Below are 22,740 nucleotides of genomic sequence, written 5' to 3' on the forward strand. Positions count from 1 at the left end.
TTTAGCAGATTATTGAAAATATTAATTTCTTTAAAAATAAATTAATTAGAATTCTTTTGAAATGGATTTATTCATTAGAATACTTAGGATAGAATTATTAAAATGCAATAGTTAAAAGCGAAAGTGCAACCAATATGTGTAATTAGCTAATGGAAAAATTAAACCCACAATAGATAAAAACTTGTTTTATACAGTGATTATTATCAGTTTATAAATCTTTAAGATTTAACAATAGTTTTAAGAATGCATTTTCTTCGAACGTTTTGTAGCGTTCAACTGTAACACTAGCAAGCAAAGGTGTAATTCTCAAAAAATGGATTATTGTAGTCGTCCAGCGTTATAGAACACTGCAAAATAAATTCAATTAATTTATATTATTGTAAAGATAAGGAATTACTTTAAGTTCTATGCCGTTGCTTTTACATATTCCTTGTCAATATAAGAAATTTTGCTAAATCATATACTGAAAGAGTCAGGGTTCTTCATGTTAATAAATCTTTGCCAATGCATGTAGGTAGCATGTCAATAAAAAGTGAATGAAAAGAACACTTTTAATTTTATTTTTATTTCTTTCGCTAAAAACTAGAAAAAGAGGAATCAATCCTGTAACAAAGAAATGTAAAAATGCAAGTTTAAAAAATGTATGGAAGATTTCGATCACGGCAACGACTTCTTAAACCTGCAAATGTCAATGCTTCTCCTGAAGTGCTTTTGAAATTGATGTAACCTTTGTAAATATCAGAAGATGATGTCTGATGAACTCCGTAATTCCACTTATTCAGTGAGGTTAACCTCATGTCATTACTCACAACAGACGGATATATATATTTACTAGAGAAGTAAGTTGTTAACTGGACATTGTAGAATAAAGTTTTGGACTTCAACGGGAAAAATGCGCAAGGATTTGTCCCATTTGGTTCGCATCTTGCCAAGATGCAAGTCTGCTCACAAATGGAATAATGACTGTAATAATCAATTGTGCCATTGTATGTTATTAAGTAAAAATTTTCCGCCATGCCACTAGAAGAATATTTAAGCGAGCAACATACACCATTAATACATGCTTTAATGTGATCGCTGTCATTTATTAACTTAACAAAGAAATTATTTGACGTACTCGTTTCGTGACATTTGTTATCTTTATAAATGCCCTTTGCTTCACCTAAAGCTCTCCAAGAACATATCTTAGAGATATTTGATCCATCATTCTCTGATCCTTCAGTACTGTTTAAAGTAAACTGTGTAATACTACCACTCGGTGACGATACAGTAGAACTGTAAACCCTTCTCGGAATTGTGGCGACAACCAGTTTTGACACGCCATCTGGATCGAAGCGGTACGCCAAAGGCCCATTGGCTCCGCTAAATATCCCATTACCCACTGCCAAATAACCTGGAAGCTGGATATTGCCTACTAAAAGTGTACCGCTGTTTTCTTGAGGCTGCGATTCCCAAATCTCGACCAATGGCATGTGAAGACTAGCATTCACCTTAGTAGATAAAGCAACTTCTTCAGAATCTTCCCGTTGAATTACTTCAGCCATTTTTGCAAATTCGAAATTGAAGCAAATGAAAGTGTCGAAAATTCCAAAATCTGTTTTAAATACAGAGTTTTGAGGTTGTATTGGCAGATGCATATCGATTTCATAGAACAGATATTCCTTATAATATCGCACAAGCAATGTGCCATTTTTGTCAAAAACGACATTAGTATTAAAATAAAAAGATCCATCTTCAGGACATCTATCCTCTCCTCCACAGGTCTGGATGGCTCCTAAATTAGCTACTATAGCAACTTCATTTTGTTGAGCCATGCAACTCAAAGTGTAAAGAATAGGTCGATTCTGATATTCTCTCCTTTCATTGCAAGGATTGATCTTAACTTCTTTCGGATCTGGAATCACTTCTAAATATGGTTTTAACTTCTTTCGTGTTAGTGGAGGTAATATACCATATTCTGGGAAGACTATAATATCAGCTCCCTATAACGATAGAAAAAAAGCATGTTTAAGAATCTACGCACTTTTATACATCATTCTTTCTGTGAAATTAAAAGTAAAATATTACTAAACATTCCTTAAATTACTTTTATATTTCCTGTTCTTTAAGTGCAAAATTCAACAAGTAAGTACTCAATGAAATTTAATTTTATCACCCAAGGTGAGGCATGAATTGAATTATAGCTGGATTAACTATTACTTTTAATTAGCTTCATAGGTAAAGTTGATACCTTTCTTGTTGCAATATAAATGACATAAAATAAAAACTGAAAATTCCACTTTTGAAAGAGAAGTCATTGATCCGGACACGTAGCGGCCGGAACGATATTTGCGGAATATTAAGGCTCGATTCGATTCACCAAATCTGATTCCGTTATTTGCCTTTTTCTTATGATTTACCTTAAATAAACAGTTTATAATAATACTACAATTCAAATGATGGTACATACCCAAAATAAAATTTTGAAGAAAGTAGGAGGAAATATTTTCATGCTTATTCATAGACCAGAGGCACATTTCAATAAGAAAAGAGAATTTTAATGCTATATTATTGTAAAGCAGTGGTATTCAAACTTTATGACAGTGTGATATCATAAAAATTCAAAAAACATCCGAAAACAATTTCGCGAACCTAATCGACCATTACATATATATCATTAATTAATATTTTTAGAATTTTATCCATCTTGCGACCCCAAATGGGGTCGTGGCCCATAGCTTAAATACCACTGTTGTAAAGAGCTCAACGAAATCGTGACTCATTGGACAAACGTAAACATATTTCAGCTTGCAATAGCAACGTTAATTCCTTTTCCCATCATTCTTATTAGTTGCAACCAACATGTCCACACAAAAGGCTGACAGCAGTATCATTATTAGATTTTCAACGCGACAGTTGGCATGGTGATAGAAGAACAAACTGCCACAGGATTGGCCTCGTACCGCCCTTGCGACATGGGAACTTGCGACTTAAACATTGTCCACCTATATAAAACTCTTTCGAGAGGTTAGTGGAAGAGAAAGGTGACTAGAAGACTCTGAGATCTGTCCCCCGAGGGGGGAGATATTTTCCTTCAAAAGTGGGGCAGAATTGGGTAAATTCGCGCTGCACTGTAAAAAAAAAAAAAAAAGGTCGTTCTTTACAGGCAAAAGTTTTGTAAAGTTACAGAAATCAAAAAGTTATACAAGAATTTCCTGTAATGTGAACAGTTCGAAAGCGATCTGTGGCGAGTACAGATGAATTGCGTGTAGCATTACAGATAATGTTTCAGAAGCCGCGCGGAAGAATCAAGTGACTGACTGGAGATCAGCCAATCAGGAGAAAGGTGTTTGAAAGCTAGTTGCAGAAAAAAACATGGCTGAATGCCTGTTGGTTCTATAACGGAGGTAAGTAAGTTACAATTACTGTTTGAAATATTTTTTGTTCATTTTATGCACTTTGCACTGTTATATGTATTGAGTAAGTATTTTAACGTTTAAGCTTTGCTATTAAATAATATCAGTGTTCGTAATGTCTAATGAGTTGAAAGAGCACAAAATATTTATTCCAAATGCAGATCTAATACTATTATTTTGTCATTGTGCATCCGATAAATTACGCCTTAAATTGACCGTATTATTTATAACTAATTATTCCAAAATTTAATCACTATTGTGGTATTTAATTGAAACAATAATGTGGTTATTGAAAACAAAATTAATCATGTTGGCGTTCGTTTGCAATCAACTGACCACAGATAGTTTGACATCTTTTTCCCAGCAGGCCTTGCGAGAAAAGTTTATGGAAACATTTAGAATTCTGAATGTAATGTAGTATATATTTTTTGCTTACTAGGTTTAGTTTATTCTTTTTTTAGGATTACCAGATTAATACTATGTAGCATAATAGTATAATACTATTATGCTAGATTAATAAGAGAAACATTTGTCAAGAAATGTATTAAACTTGTAGTAGCAGATTTATGCTATCCTAGTAACAAGACTATCATACTTCAAAACTGTATTAAAACTTGGCAAAATAAAATAAACATAAATATAAATTCTGTGTTAAAATGTTTAAAAACTTATAAGTATGCAATGGTAGTTATATATACAATATAATAAATTTTGTCATTTATAAAATATTAATGAAATGATATTTTTGGAAATAATGTACAAAATTTTAGTTTTCGTTTATAACTAGTTTAACGAATTTTTAGAACAATATTTTAAGTCATTTCCATCTTTCCCCTGTTGATACTGGTATATTAAAATATATGAAATAATTAAGTTTCATCTAATTAGTAAAATAAAACACTACGAAAAGTATGATGCGACATATTTTTGATCAATATAATTACTTCATTTTGGAATTATAACATTATCGTAAGAAATTAACACCATTGAAAAAATATTATTACATTAAAGAATAAACGAGATTCTCTCAAGACCGAGACCCACCAGCGGCCGAACGGTAAAGTCGCTGAACACTGGTAGTTCGGTGCGAGGTTCGAATCCCGCGAACGGGCTGACTGCATGGGTGTTTTCGTGGTTTTCCCCATGTGTAACGTGTATACGAGCCAGTTTCCCTTAGGAAGTCCTCCACGAAAGCATCCCTTAGGCAGATAGCCCTAATGTGCTTTGCCATAATTAAATACACCCCACCACCATCTCTCAAGACCGTGTTGTTAAGTTTTTGTAATTTTAATTTATAACACATCTCGTACATAAACATATCAGACTGAATTATAAACCAAGTATAATTAATCAGGTAATCCTAGAAAAAGAATAAACTAAACCTAGTAAGCAAAAAATATATACTACATTACATTCAGAATTCTAAATGTTTCCATAAACTTTTCTCGCAAGGCCTGCTGGGAAAAAGATGTCAAACGTTCTGTGGTCAGACAATTGCAAACGAACGCCAACATGATTAATTTTGTTTTCAACAACCACATTATTGTTTCAATTAAATACCACAATAGTGATTAAATTTTGGAATAATTAGTTATAAATAATGCGGTCAATTTAAGGCGTAATTTATCGGATGCACAATGACAAAATAATAGTATTAGATCTGCATTTGGAATAAATATTTTGTGCTCTTTCAACTCATTAGACATTACGAACACTGATATTATTTAATAGCAAAGCTTAAACGTTAAAATACTTACTCAATACATATAACAGTGCAAAGTGCATAAAATGAACAAAAAATATTTCAAACAGTAATTGTAACTTACTTACCTCCGTTATAGAACCAACAGGCATTCAGCCATGTTTTTTTCTGCAACTAGCTTTCAAACACCTTTCTCCTGATTGGCTGATTTCCAGTCAGTCACGTGATTCTTCCGCGCGGCTTCTGAAACATTATCCGTAATGCTACACGCAATTCATTTGCCACTGATGATGTACACACCACCCGTCTCTGTCCATGATCGTCTCCTTGCTCGGCTCTGCGATGTTGGTTTCCCTTTTTACCATCTCCTATCTTTTCTTATGTGAAGATAGAACTACTGTGACGTGCCTTCATGGCATAATTTATGGAGCCGGACAAGCGGCCATGAGCTGCATTCTGGCGATATTCAAACAGTCAGTCAATCATTCATTTGTACTCGCCACAGATCGCTTTCCAACTGTTCATATTACAGGAAATACAGGAAATTCTTGTGTAACTTTTTGATTTCTGTAACTTTACAAAACTGTTGCTTGTAAAGAACGATCTTTTTTTACAAAACAACTGTTGCTTGTAAAGAACGATCTTTTTTTTTTTTTTTTTTTTTTTTTTTTTTTTTTTGTTTTTGTTTTAGAGAAAAATTTGAATTAAAAGTTTCAAATTTTTGCTGTATTTGTAAACCAGACAATTATTGAAAAAGCTGGAATTTGTAAGCCAATGAATCTACGGAAAGCTATAACGCTATTTGTTTGGAAAAGAAAATATAGCTAACTTCCTACACTTATTATTAACGCAACTAATATCAGGCTTTCACCTTCTGTCGAATGGATCTTTAGAAAATCAGTGGCGCTAGAAGCCAGAATTCTATTTAAAATAACTGGTTATGGTTTCCTCCAAACTTTAATTTACGCCATTTGTCGCAAAATTTGTATGCGACAATGGAATGAGCAAATACGTGACGCAACAAGTCGTAAGGAAATCAGCATTAAATGTTAATAAAACTTAATGTTATAAAATAACTTAAATTTTTGCAATCCAGAGAATATTAATCATATGCGATAATTCTAATGCAGCTATTTAATTCTTTTCATGCCATAAATAGTAGTGAAATTCTACCAAAAAATAAATGAAATAGCAGTGAATAACCAAAAGACAATTTTTAAAAATTTGAAGAATGATGTTATTCGCATTGCAACTATTGTTTCTTGACAGCGAAATACCATTCTTTATGAACGAATCCAAGAAGCTGGAAGTACACCTATCCTTGAATTCCGCAAGATATTATCACTTCTTACACATTTGGGGGGGGGGGGAAAGGAAGAAATGAAAAAAAAAAAAAAAAGAACATTATTTTCTTTACCAAGATTTTTCATTCTCTTTTAAAAAAGAAATGCGAATTACTTTTAAGTGCAATAAAGGTGTGAGACAAGTACAGCCTCGTGAAATTCCAAACAAATTAAGAAAGCAAAAAGTTCTTCATACCATTATGTCGTGGCAAGATTCAAACACAAGAAATGTGCAGTATTACTAATTACACTTACCTTCATCTTGGCTACTGCCGTTGCTATCTTATAGAATGCCAGATTTTGGGCTATAATCTTTGACGTGTCCTCAGTTATATTCCATTGAAAAGCATCATCAAGTACTGTTACTGTGTAATTCGAATTGTGGAATGAAAACCAGTAGAAGACCGCACAGAGGATGGCCGCAGGAAGTGTTAGTGAGGCTCCCCAGCGATTCACGATAATGAACATCTCTAATTCGGTTTCAAATTACAAAAACCTACAAGAATAAAGTATCGAATTCTTTTATTATTCAACGAATTTAGAACAATCTGGCAGTTTTCTCATAATATTGGGAAACTCATAAATGACAAACATGAATCGAAAGAAAGAAATTAAAACTCTCTTTCATTATCTAGTTTATACAGCTAAAAAGCAAAGTATAGCAGTCACTTATAATTCTTACTAGGAAAAAAAGCATTTTCGAACAAATGCCAAGCCACAGCTTTGTCGTGATGGTTACAACTATAACTTCAAATAATACTAAGCGGTAGTGGTAACTACATTTAACGCCATTTCGCTTTTACGAAAGGCTTATATTAGCATGTTTTTCTATTAACCTATTCCTATTATATAAGCATGTTATTCAGTTAAGTTCCTAAAATATCTTTAATGAAAACATCCTTCCGTTTAAGCAGATAGCTATCCTTTACTTTGGCATAGTTTGAGTATTCTAATCCCATCCTATTAGTCAAAGAAATAACACAGAGAATTTTCGCTTTCATGAGAGAAAAGTGAAAGCAAAAATATAGATAAGTATTTAAAAAAAAAAAAAAAATCACTATGACTACAAAAAAAAAAATTGGCTTCAATTGTAAAAAAAATAACTCGCAGATTTTTTTTAGAACAGTTTTTAAATATTTTGATTCCCTACGTAGAACTGTATGACAGAAAACTCGGTGTTCCGTATAAATAATATATATTCAACCCATGATCGTGGGACATATATGACCCGGAGAACTCTTATGTGCGACCCAAATTGGAAGCTACAGACTCGCTAACAACGACTTTTCTTCCAGAAAATTGTACAATAATTTCAAACAATTCTGCACCCTTATCCAAAGAATTTAAGCACAGGTTTCAAGTTTCAGAAATATAAAGAATTTTCTTCGGTCAAAAGAAAATTCCCGAGAGAAAGTGGGGACCAATATAAGAAAACTAGCTGCACTGATATATGATTATACTATAATGCTATTTAACAAATTCATCGTGCTCGAGAGGATACAAATCTACAGACTATTTTTAAAGAGAAGTGAAAGGCAGAAAAGTATGCTGAATTTTTAACCCAAAAGTATGTAAAGAAGGGTATTGCTCTTTACCTTCATTCATATATATTGGCGAATTATCCTGATATGAAAAGAAATGTGCGAAGAACTTGTATAGAAATGGTATCACTTATCCTTAACTTAATTGTAATGTTGGTAGCGTATAGCAATTATAAAACAGATTTGTCAAAATAAATAAATAAATAAGGTATTTCTCCCGCCTTCTTAGCATGCCTTCGTAGTGTTGTGGTCAGCACGCTATGCGCGTATACCAGAAATCTGTAGTTCGATTCCCGGCGAGGGCGTTGCTCATTTTTAATCATTCCTGCTTTCAAAAAATACCTAATGTCTCTACAAAATATTTATTCCAATATCAAAAATCATATTAATTTTTAAATAAATACTCGAATGCATTGAGGCCCCATTCTTCTTTTTTTAGCCCAAAGGGCGTAAGTCCAGAAAGGCTATTAATTTCGTTTTCGCATTTTGCGTTGATTCACTATAAATGTCGGTTCACTTTTCAAACTGATGCTACCAAACATTAGAGCCCTGCATTATATATTTAAAGAAATTAAATGATGAAGAATCTGCATGAATATATGTATGTTTCTCGCGCTTCGGAAAAACAGCGGTACCTAGACCTAGAGATATCAAATTTCAATAAGCTGGCTTTCACTAAAATATAGGCACCTGGAAGCCGTATGGAATTTGGAATTTATTTTATTATCCATTTCATATTTTATAAAACTTAAACGAATTTTTGATTAAGAAACTCAACGATTTCAAAGCGAGGAATGGCAACACTGTAAAAAAAAAAAAAAAAAAAAAAAAAAAAAAAAAAAAAAAACCTCCAGACTGTGTATTGAAAATTCTAAAGTATATGATCATTTTAAGGTTATTTTGCGATATACCTCTTGAATTCAATTTTATGGTTTAAATGCAAACAACATGATATTTTAAATAAAGGTAACACACAAAACGTTAAAAAAAAAAAAAAAAAAAAACGCCCCTTTGGGCCTGATATAAAATCTGAAAGCTTTCAGATTTTTATTTTTTTTAACCCAAAGAGGCAATTTGCCCAGAAGGGCTATTAATATTGTTTTGGCATTTTGCGTTGGTTCACTATAAATGGCTTTTCACTTTTAAAATGGTTGCCACCTAATATTAGAGCTCTGCACTATATTTAAAGAAATTAAATAAGGAAGAATTTGAATGAAAGTATGTATGTTTTCAGCATTGTGAAAAAACAACGGTGCCTAGAGAATGGGTAAGTTTGAATAACGTATTCCTCCACTCGAATATGGGCAGCTGGAATCCCAAATTTGGAATTTGACTCTAAGAATGAAGACGCTAAGTTCCATCTTTCCACGATTTTGAGTCGACTTTTCTTTTTTGAAATTAGATCAGTCACATATAATTCACAATCACAAAGCGCACATACCTAGCCGACTGGTCAAATAAACAATGAAAGTAAATCGAAGCTTATGGAAAAAAAAAAAGAAGCAACGCAAAAAAAAAAAAAAAAAAAAAAAAAAAAAAAAGGGGGGGGGCGAAATTAAACGTTTATTCTTAAAAGGAGAAAACGACGCTGTACGTATGCGCTGAGATTAACCGCGTGCGGAACAGCTAGCGCATGTGCAGGTTGGGATCTGAGAAGAATCGCAGCATCGAGTTCTTCAAGGTCATCCTACCTTGAACTGTGTGACATGGTTAGGGGCCTGGGCGGTTGCTCTGTTCTGTCTAGAGTTAAAGAATATAATCGCCTTCTTTGATACAACTGGGGGGAGGCATTTTCTGGAGAATATAACGTAGAATCATGGCTAACATGATGGTGTGGAAGAGAGGGAAAATCTAGACGAAGTCATCGAGACGAAGATACAGTCCGGTAGATCAATTATAGCATTTCGTCTCACCATTCTTAAAGAATTGCGTGAGGATAACCGTCACGTAATTTCGTTTTATTGCAGGTACAAATGGTGTAAACCGGATAAGCGAAGTTTTAAAGTTAAGTTCGAATGCCAAAATATGCTCATCTCTCCCTACCGCTCATCTAAAACATGTCCACCGCCCGCTACCACCGAAAACAAGTTGAGCGCCTCTCAGCATCCTCCGCCGCCCTATTGAGAGCAAATGGGCTAAATAATCACGCATATTGTCAACTTTCAAGCTTTTTACTTTAGATCAGAGCATAGTATACTTCAATTTTATTAACATTGATAATATCGCTTTTCTAATCAACTTCCTTGCTATCTTAATTTATAATCTGAAAAAGTCATCGGGATTTATTATAATCAAATCAGACATTTTTTTCTGATTTATTAAAAAAAATAATTTTTGAATACTATTTATAAATTTTTCGAAAATATTTGAATTATAATTTATAAAAAATTGCACACCATAGTAAAGAAAATACGTTTTAGACATATTTCCTAAAACTGAAATTTAGATTGAAATTAGCATAATCATCAACCATCACAGGCAAGAAAATAATGATAAAAACATATTTTTAACTTCATGCTATGATATATATATATACTAAAGAAATATTGATTATACTATCTCCTAAGATTAATTTTAGTATAATTATCTTAAAAGAGTGAATCCATACATAATAAGTTCAATTTCGAAAAATGTTTAAAGTAACTTGAATGTAAATTGTTAAAAATGTTTAACGGGGACTTGAATTAAATCTTAAATAACAAAATTTCAATTGTAAAAAGAAATAAGTTAAAAGCAATTAATTAAATTAAATGCAAGTAATCATTGCCATTGATCGGAAATTAGTTGACTTTTCAAGGGGAACAAACCAACTCCCGTTGAACAATAATTATACAATGAACAGTAATTAAGAAATAAATACGAAGGTGTTTCGTCCTTTACTCGAGTAATAAGGCGATGCCAAACCGGCAATTCAAGCTAGGCCAAACATTTCCGTGAATAGAAGGGATTAAGAACCAATGCAGAGAACCAAAGAACTCATTCCGATTATGCATTTTAGCTAATTCAATTTTGAGTGAAAATCAATTTCTGCAGTAAAATTGATATTGCTCGAGTAATTGTCCCCCGACACCCTCGTGTTTATATGCATTTTAATTCAAAACTATTTGTAAAAATTAAACATTGGAAATTGGCATTATGAAATAGAATTCAAAGTAATTGAAATTGCTTTGAATTACAAATTAACAATATATAATAAAATTACAAAATATAAGAAATATAATGCAATTTTTGCAAAAACAAATCAAAAAATAAAAAATAAAAATTTTTTAAAAATATATAATAAGAAAAGGGAATGTACATGAAGATATAAAGGCCATATATTAACCATAAGCATACAGTGAAGTAGAATAATTGGAAAACATTGATTCGCTAGTAATATATGGCCAAATATGTTAGTCAACAATCAAAAATTAAAAAAAAAAAAAAAAAAAAAAAAGTACATACACAGTTGAAGGGAAAATGATATAATTTACATTCCACAAGCCTAATTTTTTACCCCTTCTCGATATCATGCATAATAATGTATAAACTCTTTGTGCAAAATTTCAAGTGATTCTTTAAGGAACTTTTAAAGTTATCACGGTTGCTGTGAACATAAATCATAAAAAAATTAATCGGAAATCGCGTTTAAAGTTTTAAGATTACCATAATTTGATATATATACACAACTATTCACATTACCAAATGAAAATGTGAAAACACATAATAAAAATACTTTGCCAGATTTTCCAAACATATTGAAATGCTTAAAATTATTTATTAAAATATAACGTAAAAAGGCGTAAACTTGCATCTTTAATTTACCTTTTAAACTTTGATTTCCGATTTGTCATCTCTCAGAAAAACTAGTATTATATCTCCACTTCTAAATCAACATATCAAGTAAAGAAAAATTGTTTTTGATAGCTAAGAATGTGGTTTTTTTAAAAATATATAATAAGAAAAGGGAATGTACATGAAGATATAAAGGCCATATATTAACCATAAGCATACAGTGAAGTAGAATAATTGGAAAACATTGATTCGCTAGTAATATATGGCCAAATATGTTAGTCAACAATCAAAAATTAAAAAAAAAAAAAAAAAAAAAAAAAGTACATACACAGTTGAAGGGAAAATGATATAATTTACATTCCACAAGGCTAATTTTTTACCCCTTCTCGATATCATGCATAATAATGTATAAACTCTTTGTGCAAAATTTCAAGTGATTCTTTAAGGAACCTTTAAAGTTATCACGGTTGCTCTGAACCTAAATTATAAAAAAATTAATCGGAAATCGCGTTTAAAGTTTTAAGATTACCATTATTTGATATATATATATACAACTATTCACATTACCAAATGAAAATGTGAAAACACATAATAAAAATACTTTGCCAGATTTTCCAAATATATTGAAATGCTTAAAATTATTTATTAAAATATAACATAAAAATGCGTAAACTTGCATCTTTAATTTACCTTTTAAACTTTGACTTCCGATTTGTCATCTCTAAAACTAGCATTATATCTCCACTTCTAAATCAACATATCCAGTAAAGAAAAATTGTTTTTGATAGCTAAAAGTGTGGTCTTTAAAAATTTTAAATAAAAAAAAAGTTGATATTTTTTAGCCAAAATCGGTTTTTGAATAAAATTATATTTTAAAAAATATTTTTCAAATGCTCAGTACACACAGAAAAGATTAATAATTTTATTTTAAGATCAAATATGCTTAAAATAATCACTGAAAATAATAAAGATAGCAAGACGCATACAGTATTCCTCACCCCCTCCCAATATTAAAAAAATTTACGCAAAACACAGTGTTTGGATTTCTGGGATCTATACCTGTTAAAAACCAATTTTTCTGTAAAATTTCACCAATTTTTACATCACGTGATTGATTACACTTATTCTCAAAGAACTATAAGTATTATTTTTTGGGGGTTTTATTTTTATACTCAGTTCCAGGCAATTTTGATCTTCTGTGCAGGTAGTTTGAGAACATGATTATCAATCATATTCAACGCAGTTGTCAACACTTCGAGAAGGTGCTATTGTTTTCGCTTAAGGAAAAATCCTATCCATTATAAACAAAGACAAAATAAATAAATAAATAAATAAAAATAAAAAAACAGCACAGCCTTTACCAGACAATGCAATCAAATTTTAGTAGAAAGGGCTCTACAATAAAACTGCTGCATTTACGTTATTTTACGAATAGCCAGTGAATCCATGGGAGGTATACAGGCTTGCAACTGTTGTGGGTTTCTACCTACCAATAGGGTGTTTCTTAGATGGCATTAATTTTAAAATAAGCTCAAATAAGCCGCAAGAGATTTAAAATTTTATGCGAAGAAAAAAAACTGTGCCAGGAGTGGCACGAAGTGAATAAATATATAGCCAGTGACATGTTTAATGACTAGTGTTATGTTTTATTCCAAATTTAACTTTAATCTTGGCCTTTTCTCTAACATAAATAAAATAAAAGATTATTTTTTTATAATTCTAAAAAAAAAATATTTACAGTATCTAGTTCACTAATTATACAGTATTTAATGAAATACTCTTTATGTAAATATAATTTGCAAGATTTACAAAAGAACATTGTTACAAAATACATACAAAAATTATATCAAATTACATCTTGTTGGTGGATATTTTTATTTTTTTTTTCACACGGAAAATTAAAGTATTCATCAAGATAAAACATACCAGAGTATGTTTCCGTCATATTATCATTTTCAACAATCAAATCAAGTCAGCTTTTTCATGGTACTTTAGGTGTAGAAGTGATGTTAACAATGTTAACACAGAAGCACTTGGATTCGAGATCCAACATCCATCGAAATTGATTGATTATTACGAAATACTGTATTGTTCGAGTATTTGTTGATGATAAAGAGTTATTTTAGAATTAAATGAAATAAACATAATGACATTGTCCCGCGCATAAAATTTAGCAGAATAAGCTGACGACATGAAGTTATAGCTACAAGTTCTTTAAGTACAAATCAAAGCATATAAGCTACATATGCAAGTAGAAAAATTTTAGGCAACATTTTACAATACTAATATAAAAACAATAAAATAAATAAATAATGTTATAGAATTTATATGGAATTCTGTATTTTATAAAATACAGAAATATAAGAATTATTTACAAATTATTACCTAAGATGGCCATTGGCCGCTTCACATAGCTAGGAGCATTTAATCATAATCATAGATAGGAAAGCTGTTTTTATTTGATATCCTAATATCAAAATTGAAATTGTATGCGAGGTGATGGATGTAGGCATGAAATTGTGGCTATGACTAGTTCTTCATGAATTGCATTGTTCCTTACAAACCACGGGAAGCAGGCGATTTGTCTGAAGATGCAATTCTGCATAGTCTGTAGTTACTTCCGATTGGTTTTGTAAGAGTAGGCCCAAACAGGGCAGGCATATATAACTGAGCATGAGACGCAAAATGGGTTTATAAATGTGTAACTTGTTATCAAGGACAGTTTCACGTGCGCTATCTTGGATTTAAGTTTCCACCTGTGATGACTCGATTGTTGAGAGCAGTAAAACATCCAGATCATTTGTGACCTTGAACTGAGAGGCATATAGGTAGAGACAAAAGTGTATGTAAGTGAAGTATTTAATGTGATGTTAATAGCTGTGGTTTCAATGGCTAAAAGCTGTGGTACTGTAACTAGATAATGAGATATAAAGCGTTTAACAAGAAAAGCGGTACCCAAGGCTTAATTTCTAAAATTAGAAGTGCTGGAGCCCTATGGAAGACTGTCAGGAAAGAAGAACTAAAATAGCAAAAATAAATAAAATGACTAGTAAAATAAGGAATAATTAAACAATTAAATTATTAATTATTAAAATTAAATAAATAATGATTAGAAGAGATAAATAAAAATATAATAAGTTATTAAATAATAGGTAAATACTAATTAAATATTAAAATAAAATACCGGATCTTGAGTTATTTCGGGTTTCGGCTAGAATTACAATTTCACATTAAAAATGAGAAATAACCGGTCTCCGGTTTATTAATCACTGAATATAATGTATTACTTCAAGGGATGACAGAAATAAATGCCATTCTTTTTCCAGAGACATCAATGAAAAACGTTAACATGGTTAAAGTGTCACTAATGTAAATACAGAGAATGTTATAAACAGTAACACAATACGGAGAAAATTTTAACGGATGACCTATAGGTATGAAAACAAAAAGAGAAGAGTCCAACATTTTCTGACTACGATCTCCTCTCAATATAATTCTAGCTGGCAAGCAGAATATCTTAGGGAAACAAGTTTTCATCGAATCCAAGGGATGGCTAAAAAAAAGTAACATTCCCCCGTCTATGGTAGGCGTCGTTCCAAAAACTCTGCAAGTGCTCTTTTCACGAGAAAGCATTGGGATGGAAAATATACCCACTGTCATAAATTCATTGTACTTTCTGGGGATTAAGCCTTTGACATGTGGGTGGGAAATTTTCTTTCCTTAAAAATCTCGACCTACATCCAAGGGTTTGTTTCCCAAGGAAAGAGGAGCATGTATTCAGAAGTTAAAATCGATTTTTAATATAATTTCATTATTAAAAATAACTTTTTCGAGGTTAGATTCCTGTTGAAATTGTTGTTCAGTTACACTAAGAAGTACCAAAGCCTTGTTATTTAAGGCTCTGGTGCGCTCCGGCTAGAATTATGATTTATCCCCAAAATTAAGAAGATAAGGCCACCTCTCTGCCGATTGATAGCAACTTTGTCAGTCCTATAAGTATTGTAGTTGCAGATACTAATGATATTCCATGGGCTAAGCTTGTTTTCTTGTAGGAAAAGTAAGTCACGGCAGTACTCATTTACAAAGCTACGAAGTTCGTTAAGTTTACGTGATAAGCCATTTGCGTTCCATGTAACAATATACAAAGAATTTAAAGAGTTATAACTCTTTTCTTCTCGGCGGATATAACTTTTAAAACTTCGCCGTTACAGAAATGGATGAAAGAAGCAAGCAGCTGTTCCAGATTTAAATCATATATTTGCTCCATAATTTCAAACATTTCTTTCGTTTCCAGCGTATTTTGCTACGTCTGTATGAGATTGGTATTGCTTTTACTTGTGTAGTACCATTATTTGTACGTCATGTATCAATTTTACTCGCAACCCTTTTTAATACCTCAGCATCATCATGCTGTGGAGTAATGTTATGTGCGATATGTATAACTTTATTATTGTGCTTTTCACATTTTCACGAGATTTTTGCTCTGCTGTTCCGGGTGTAACCATAGTTACAGAACATATGAGGTGCGGGTATTGGGTTCGAGGATTTGCGCTCGTTGTACCAAAATTTGTCATGAGTTTGTGGCACTAAAGTTAAGTTTTTTAGCATGCTAAAAATGCATGCTAAAATTATTTATTTATTGGATGAGACGGGAAATGAAATCTCCTGTATAATATGCAGATATTTTCAGTTTCTTGCTCTCAGAAAATTTTGCTTTATAAATGATTGAATTATGTTGTTCTTATGTTCCGGTTAAGGTTTTTATGCCTTTAATTAATCTGCATGATATATAGAAATATTAATAATTTAAATGTTGTTTAAGTGTGGCTAAGACTAATTTAGCATATTTGTTTACATTTAATTGTTGTTAAGGGCGGCTAAACCTAATTTAGCAGCCATATTTATTTACAAGTTGTTTAAGTGCGGATAATTCTAACTTAGCAGCCATATGTGTTTACATTTCAAACTTAGAAGTTCAGTGAATTAAGTCATTTTCTGCAACATCAGTGTCTTTTTGCCGAGTGGAACTAAAAGTAAACTTTCAGTTTTGTGCACCGAAAAATCTGCCTTCTTGCCTGCTGGCCGGAATGCTTGTTTTTGAGCAGGAACTCTAATTTTAATTGTAAAAATTGTTTTAACTGTATTTGGTGTTTTATGATTTTTATATTTTTCAAGTTTTAATGAAGATATTTTGAGGTTTTATGTATTTTTTCCTTGCCGCGAAGTAAGAACTGAACTAATTGAATGAGAAATATATCTGTAATGAAATTCCAGAAAATAATTTTAAATAAAATGCAGCAAAAAATGTGTATAATTTAATAGGCCGTACAAGAAAGTCATTTTTTGAAACTGCGATGTTACGGTTCTAAAAAATTTGGAGTTAGGTGAAAACGTACCAGGCTTATTCTCAACTTACAGGTAAGTAAGGTTTTTCAATAAAATCGTATAAGGTTAAAAACTTTTTCTTTTGTTTTCTTTATTTTGTCGTATTTAACATCCAGTGCTGGAACCTGCTGCAATCAGGTGAGTACGAAATAGTATCTAGTGATGAGAAAATTTTGAGTTTTACTCATGACATTTATGATAGGATACCCGACATCTTTTGAAGAGAGACTGCCTCAAACCTCAAATATACACTCATGTCCATAAATTAAGGATAATTCGGAGTCACGCGGAAATCGAACTTTAAAATAAATATATCACCTGTAAAATCACTACACACATCTTCAAGAGTCATATACAAATTTCAGGAAGTAACCAGATGACACCGATGGAACGTCACAATCACGAGAGTGTAATAGAGTGATATATAAGGAATACAGCCAAAGAAGTAAAATTGTTCGCAGGCGCTTTATAAGCATTTCAGTGCAATAACCGAATAGTTATGACACAAAGGACGCATTTGGATGATTTTTTACGTGGTAGAATTATCGGCCGTCTGGAATGTGGGCGTACCCAACTGGAAGTATCAGACGAACTTGGAATTGCCCAGAGTGTCATCTCCAGGCTTTGGCAACGATTCCAAGATGATGGTAATGTGAGTAGACGTTACAGCACAGGTCGCCCCAGAGTTACAACGCCGAATGAGGACCGGTATTTGGCAGTTAGGCGGAGCACAGCCAGCATTCTCACCGAATTTGAATCCAGTAGAGCACGTGTGGGACATGCTTGGCCGACGAGTTGCAGCCCGTCAACCTCCTCCTACATGTCTACCGGAACTTCGGAGAGCATTGCTTTTTGAGTGGTGTAATATCCGCCAAGATCAGATCGATAATTTGATACTCAGCGTGCCTAGGCGTTGTACGGACTGTATTGCACCGTCTGGGAGACATACAATGTGTTAACAATCATACCAATCATGTAATATTGGTTTTTTGTAAATAGGTTTTTTTTTTGTAATTTGCTCCAGGGAGAAAAAATCGTGATTTTTTTTAATAATATCAAATAGCATCTTATTTTCCTCTTTACCTTTTGTTTAATAAATAAGCTTCACAAATAGTCAAATTTGTTTTGCTTCTAACTCTTCCTTTGCCTGATTTTGCATTATCCTTAATTTATGGACATGAGTGTAAATTACGTTTGCCAGTTTATGCAGGCGCGCGCCATTTTAAACGCCGTTTTCTTGAAGTTGCCGGTGTTTGAGAAATTCAACTTTTTGCACCTGCGTATTTCTTCACACTTGCTTGATCACGCGTGAAATTTTCATGGCGATTGTTGTTCGAAATCTTTCTATTTCCATAATGTAATCCCATGAATCAATCAAATAATTTTCATACATTCATCACCTGTATTTCTTCATATTTTTGTACAGAATTATCCATATCAGACTTCTTTAACTTTCATTATACACTCGTGTCCATAAATTAAGGATAATTCGGAGTCACGCGGAAATCGAACTCTAAATAAATATATCACCTGTAAAATCACTACACACATCTTCAAGAATCATATGCAAATTTTAGGAAGTAACCAGATGACACCGATGGTACGTCACAATGACGAAAGTGTAAGAGAGTGATATATAAGGAATACAGGCAAAGAAGTAAAATTGTTTGCAGGCGCTTTATAAGCATTTCAGTGCAATAACCGAACAGTTATGACACAAAGGACGCCTTTGGATGATTTTTTACGTGGTAGAATTATCGACCGTCTGGAATGTGGTCGTACCCAACTGGAAGTATCAGACAAACTTGAAATTGCTCAGAGTGTCATCTCCAGGCTTTGGCAACGATTCCAAGATGATGGTAATGTGAGTAGACGTTACAGCACAGGTCGCCCCAGAGTTACAACGCCGAATGAGGACCGGTATTTGGCAGTTACTGCCAAAAGAAACAGGCGGAGCACAGCCTCATACCTGTCTCGTAAGCTCTCTTCAGCCACTGGTACGACAATTTCAAGGCAGACCGTGTACAGACGCTTAGAGCAGATTGGTCTATATGCTCGTAGACCTGTCAGATGCGTTCCACATACTGCAACTCACTGTCGCCTGCGGTTAGCCTGGAGTAGAGAGCATGAATTGTGGACACCGCAACAGTGGGCTTGTGTGATGTTTTCCGACGAGTCCAGGTTTAGCTTGCAGTCTGATTCTCGCCGGACTTTCATATGGAGAGCTCCAGGTACCCGTTACCACCAAGAAAACATCATTGAACGACACCGTTACAGTGGTGCAGGAGTGCTCGTTTGGGGTGGAATTATTCTGGGTTCCAGAACTGACCTGCATGTTCAAATTGGAACCATGACAAGCCAAATCTATCGGGACGTCATTCTGGAACAACATGTACGTTTGTTTCGGGGCGCCATGGGCGCACAATTTATGTTTATGGATGACAACGCCCGTTCTCACAGTGCAAACATTGTAAGCGAACGCTTACAATGTTTGCACGGATCGGAGGATATCACCCGTATGGACTGGCCAGCATTCTCACCGGACTTGAATCCAGTAGAGCACGTGTGGGATATGCTTGGCCAACGAGTTGCATCCCGTCAACCTCCTCCTACATGTCTACCGGAACTTCGGAGAGCATTGCTTTTTGAGTGGTGTAATATCCCCCAAGATCAGATCGATAATTTGATACTCAGCATGCCTAGGCGTTGTGTACGGACTGTATTGCATCGTCTGGGAGACATACAATTTATTAACAATCATTCCAACCACGTAAACCATGTAATATTGTTTTTTTTGTAAATAGGTTTTTTTTTTTTTTTTTTTTTTTGTAATTTGTTCCAGGGAGAAAAAATCGCTAATTTTTTTAATAATATCAAACATATAGCATCTTTTTTTGCTCTTTACCTTTTTTTTAATAAATAAGCTTTACAAATAAGTCAAATTTGTTTTCCTTCTAACTCTTCCTTTGCCTGATTTTGCATTATCCTTAATTTATGGACATGAGTGTAAATCCTCATACAATAATACATTGCTAACCAGTACAAAAAAAATGGATAATTATTATAAGCAACCTAACGAACTAATTAACAAATATTAATCATCAATAAACTTCTATGAAATATAATAATACAACCACATCAAACTGAATTTATATTACTAAACACAAATTCAATGTTTCAAATCATTTTGAAATTTTTTCTTAATACCAGTATGAAAATTGTAAGAAATAAACATATCAATATTAAATAAAAATTATTCAATGAAATTAAATAAACATTTGATAATATTTATGAGAAATTATGTAAATTTATGCATATTCAACATACAAAAAATTAAAAAAATTCTAAACGAAATAGTATACGGTATACTAAATTTAAGTAAAACATTACTTTACAGATTTAGAGTTCCAAGAATTACAAAAATTGGATTTGCCTTCGAAGTCTCTTAGGAGCTTTTACTTCGCAGAAAAGAACTTATATCACGTCAGGTGTTATTCTATTAATTATTTATATTAGATTTATTGCCATCTTCGATTAACACAATACCACCAGTTTCTAAATTGTCATGAAAATTGGGATTCTTCAATCGAAAGACAGAATAAAATTTGGATAACTCTAAATTTATCGGACATCCCTCTGATCTGCTGTGAAGAAGTCCAGTATTATGCAAATAAGTTTTAAGAACTTTCTTTTAAATAGCCTTTACCTGCGACTTACCAATATTTTTTTTTTATTTATTAGGATTCTATTTACATCAATAGTATTACCCATAAGCATTTTGTTTTGTTTCGTTTTAAGAATCACATCTGGTAAAAATAAAAATTCTTATAAGAGATCTGAATTCGAAACAGAATTTATTTGCGTATATTCACGGGTGCACCGAATCTTTTAAAAATAGGGGTTTTGGTGTAAATCGCTGAAGACGGTATACAATTATGTATTTTAAAGAGCGTCTTTTTCATCTGGCTGAAGTACTAAAAATTTCATAGTTTAATATACATACAAAATAATACGAATAAGGGACTACGGAAAATAGAAAAATTCATTTTTCGAAGTTGAAACAATTATTTTAAAAATCATTAGTGAAGCAAAAGTCTTAAAAAAAAGGGGGGAAAACGTAAAACTTGCAAAACAGACATCATTAACATTATTTTAAGGTAAAGATAAGTTTAAAAATTTATAAAATGTAAATGATAATGTGTTTTATTTCATTTTTCACGTTTTTCTCAAAAAATGAGTTTTTTATTATTTACATGCATATTTATAAAATACTATCTATCAATTAAGCTTGAAATTGCGTTTCGTAATGAGCTTGACATTGCATTTATATTTTACAAAGCATGCTTTCATTTTTTTTTTTTTTTTTTTTTTTTTTTTTTTTTCCGTGTATTGAAAATACATTGCAGCCATGAACTTTACCTTTAAGAAAGGAAAGAGGTTACTACATGGCATCTGAATTAAAAAACATAACAATGTGTTTACATTGCAACATCAAATAAGTTTATATAAAAATTTAAACAATACTCACGATATTGTGGGAAACTGAAGCGCAAAACTCATTCGCTGCACCTAAGTATCCTCGCTATTTTCGTCTGGCGTTGCAATCGCGACCTCTTCAAAGTGAAAGAAGAATTTTGACACCGAACTTTCCTGTTCTAGCGGATGGATCCTACTATTGGTCAGAGAGAAACTATTTGCGTTTTCTTTCTCTTTCTTGAGTGATTACGTAATGCATTTCGTTATTCGTCCATTGTAGACTGCTTACAATTTTAAAAAAATAATGGGTAAAGTAGGGTAAAGTAAAAGAATTCATTAATAGTTTAAGTGTCTAAGAGATAGAATATCTAAATTTACGTTAAGACTTTATTATTTATTTGGGAGACACCAAGTGTTTGTCCTTTTCGTCATTTTCAATGAAAATATAAAGCGTATTTTACTTTATAACGCGATAATAAATCAATCGTATAAATGATAAAAGAAAATCTTTCTTGTGATTTACGACCAGCTACCGATGAATTAAAGATGAATAAACCGATTTGTAAATTTAATGGACCCTGTCTGAAAATGTTAAACTTCTGTTTGTTGGGCCCATCAGCGGCCGAGTGGTAAAGTTACTGAACAATGTTTGTTCGGTACGAGGTTCGAATCCCACGAACGGGCTGGCTGCATGGGTGTTTGCTTGGTTATCTCCATGTGTAACATATATACGAGCCAGTTCTCTTAGAAAGTTCTTGACGAAGGCATTCCTCCCCCTTACGCAGATAGTCCTCGAGGCTTTGTCGTAATCCCACAAATTAAAATCAAATCATCTGCTTACTGCTTACTGCAGAATGATGCAAGTATTCATCTACAAACCACCATTAAAAAAAAAAAAAAAAAAAAAAGAAATCTAATGTGTACGCCACATGACTTCCTTATACGGAAAGTTAAATTTACACGCATTTTCTCCTGCATTTAATTCAAACTTGTTTCCTTAATTCAGTGCTCACTTCGCGACAAAGCAAGTATACATAAAAACTCAAATTATCGTCATTAAAAATTGAAAGATATAGAAAAACATAAAACACCAAATACAGTTAAAACAATTAAAGAAACAGTTT

At 32.5% G+C, this 22,740-nt stretch overlaps 1 protein-coding gene across 1 annotated transcript; it reads right to left on the bottom strand.

Annotated features, from left to right (window-relative positions):
- Positions 1–544: 544 nt before the first annotated feature.
- Positions 545–21,822, bottom strand: LOC118203125 (biotinidase-like). Its single transcript, XM_035375374.2, has 3 exons — positions 21,669–21,822; positions 6,696–6,936; positions 545–1,982 (listed from the first exon to the last, which is right to left on the bottom strand). Exons 2-3 carry the CDS (start codon positions 6,906–6,908, stop codon positions 633–635), a joined length of 1,563 nt encoding a protein of 520 aa, XP_035231265.1. The 5' UTR covers positions 6,909–6,936; positions 21,669–21,822; the 3' UTR covers positions 545–632.
- Positions 21,823–22,740: the final 918 nt, after the last annotated feature.

The sequence above is a fragment of the Stegodyphus dumicola genome, chromosome 2, assembly GCF_044657685.1.
Source record: "Stegodyphus dumicola isolate Sdum_Otavi_A_Nest chromosome 2, ASM4465768v1".
In the NCBI taxonomy this organism is placed as follows: Eukaryota; Metazoa; Arthropoda; class Arachnida; order Araneae; family Eresidae; genus Stegodyphus; species Stegodyphus dumicola.

What these genes read in the sequence shown, in the direction of transcription:
- LOC118203125 (XM_035375374.2), bottom strand. Translation starts at nt 6,908, where the DNA reads ATGTTCATTATCGTGAATCGCTGGGGAGCCTCACTAACACTTCCTGCG. An exon ending in CGGCAGTAGCCAAGATGAAG is followed by an intron (nt 1,983 to 6,695) that starts GTAAGTGTAATT and finishes CTATCGTTATAG; the next exon opens with GGAGCTGATATTATAGTCTT.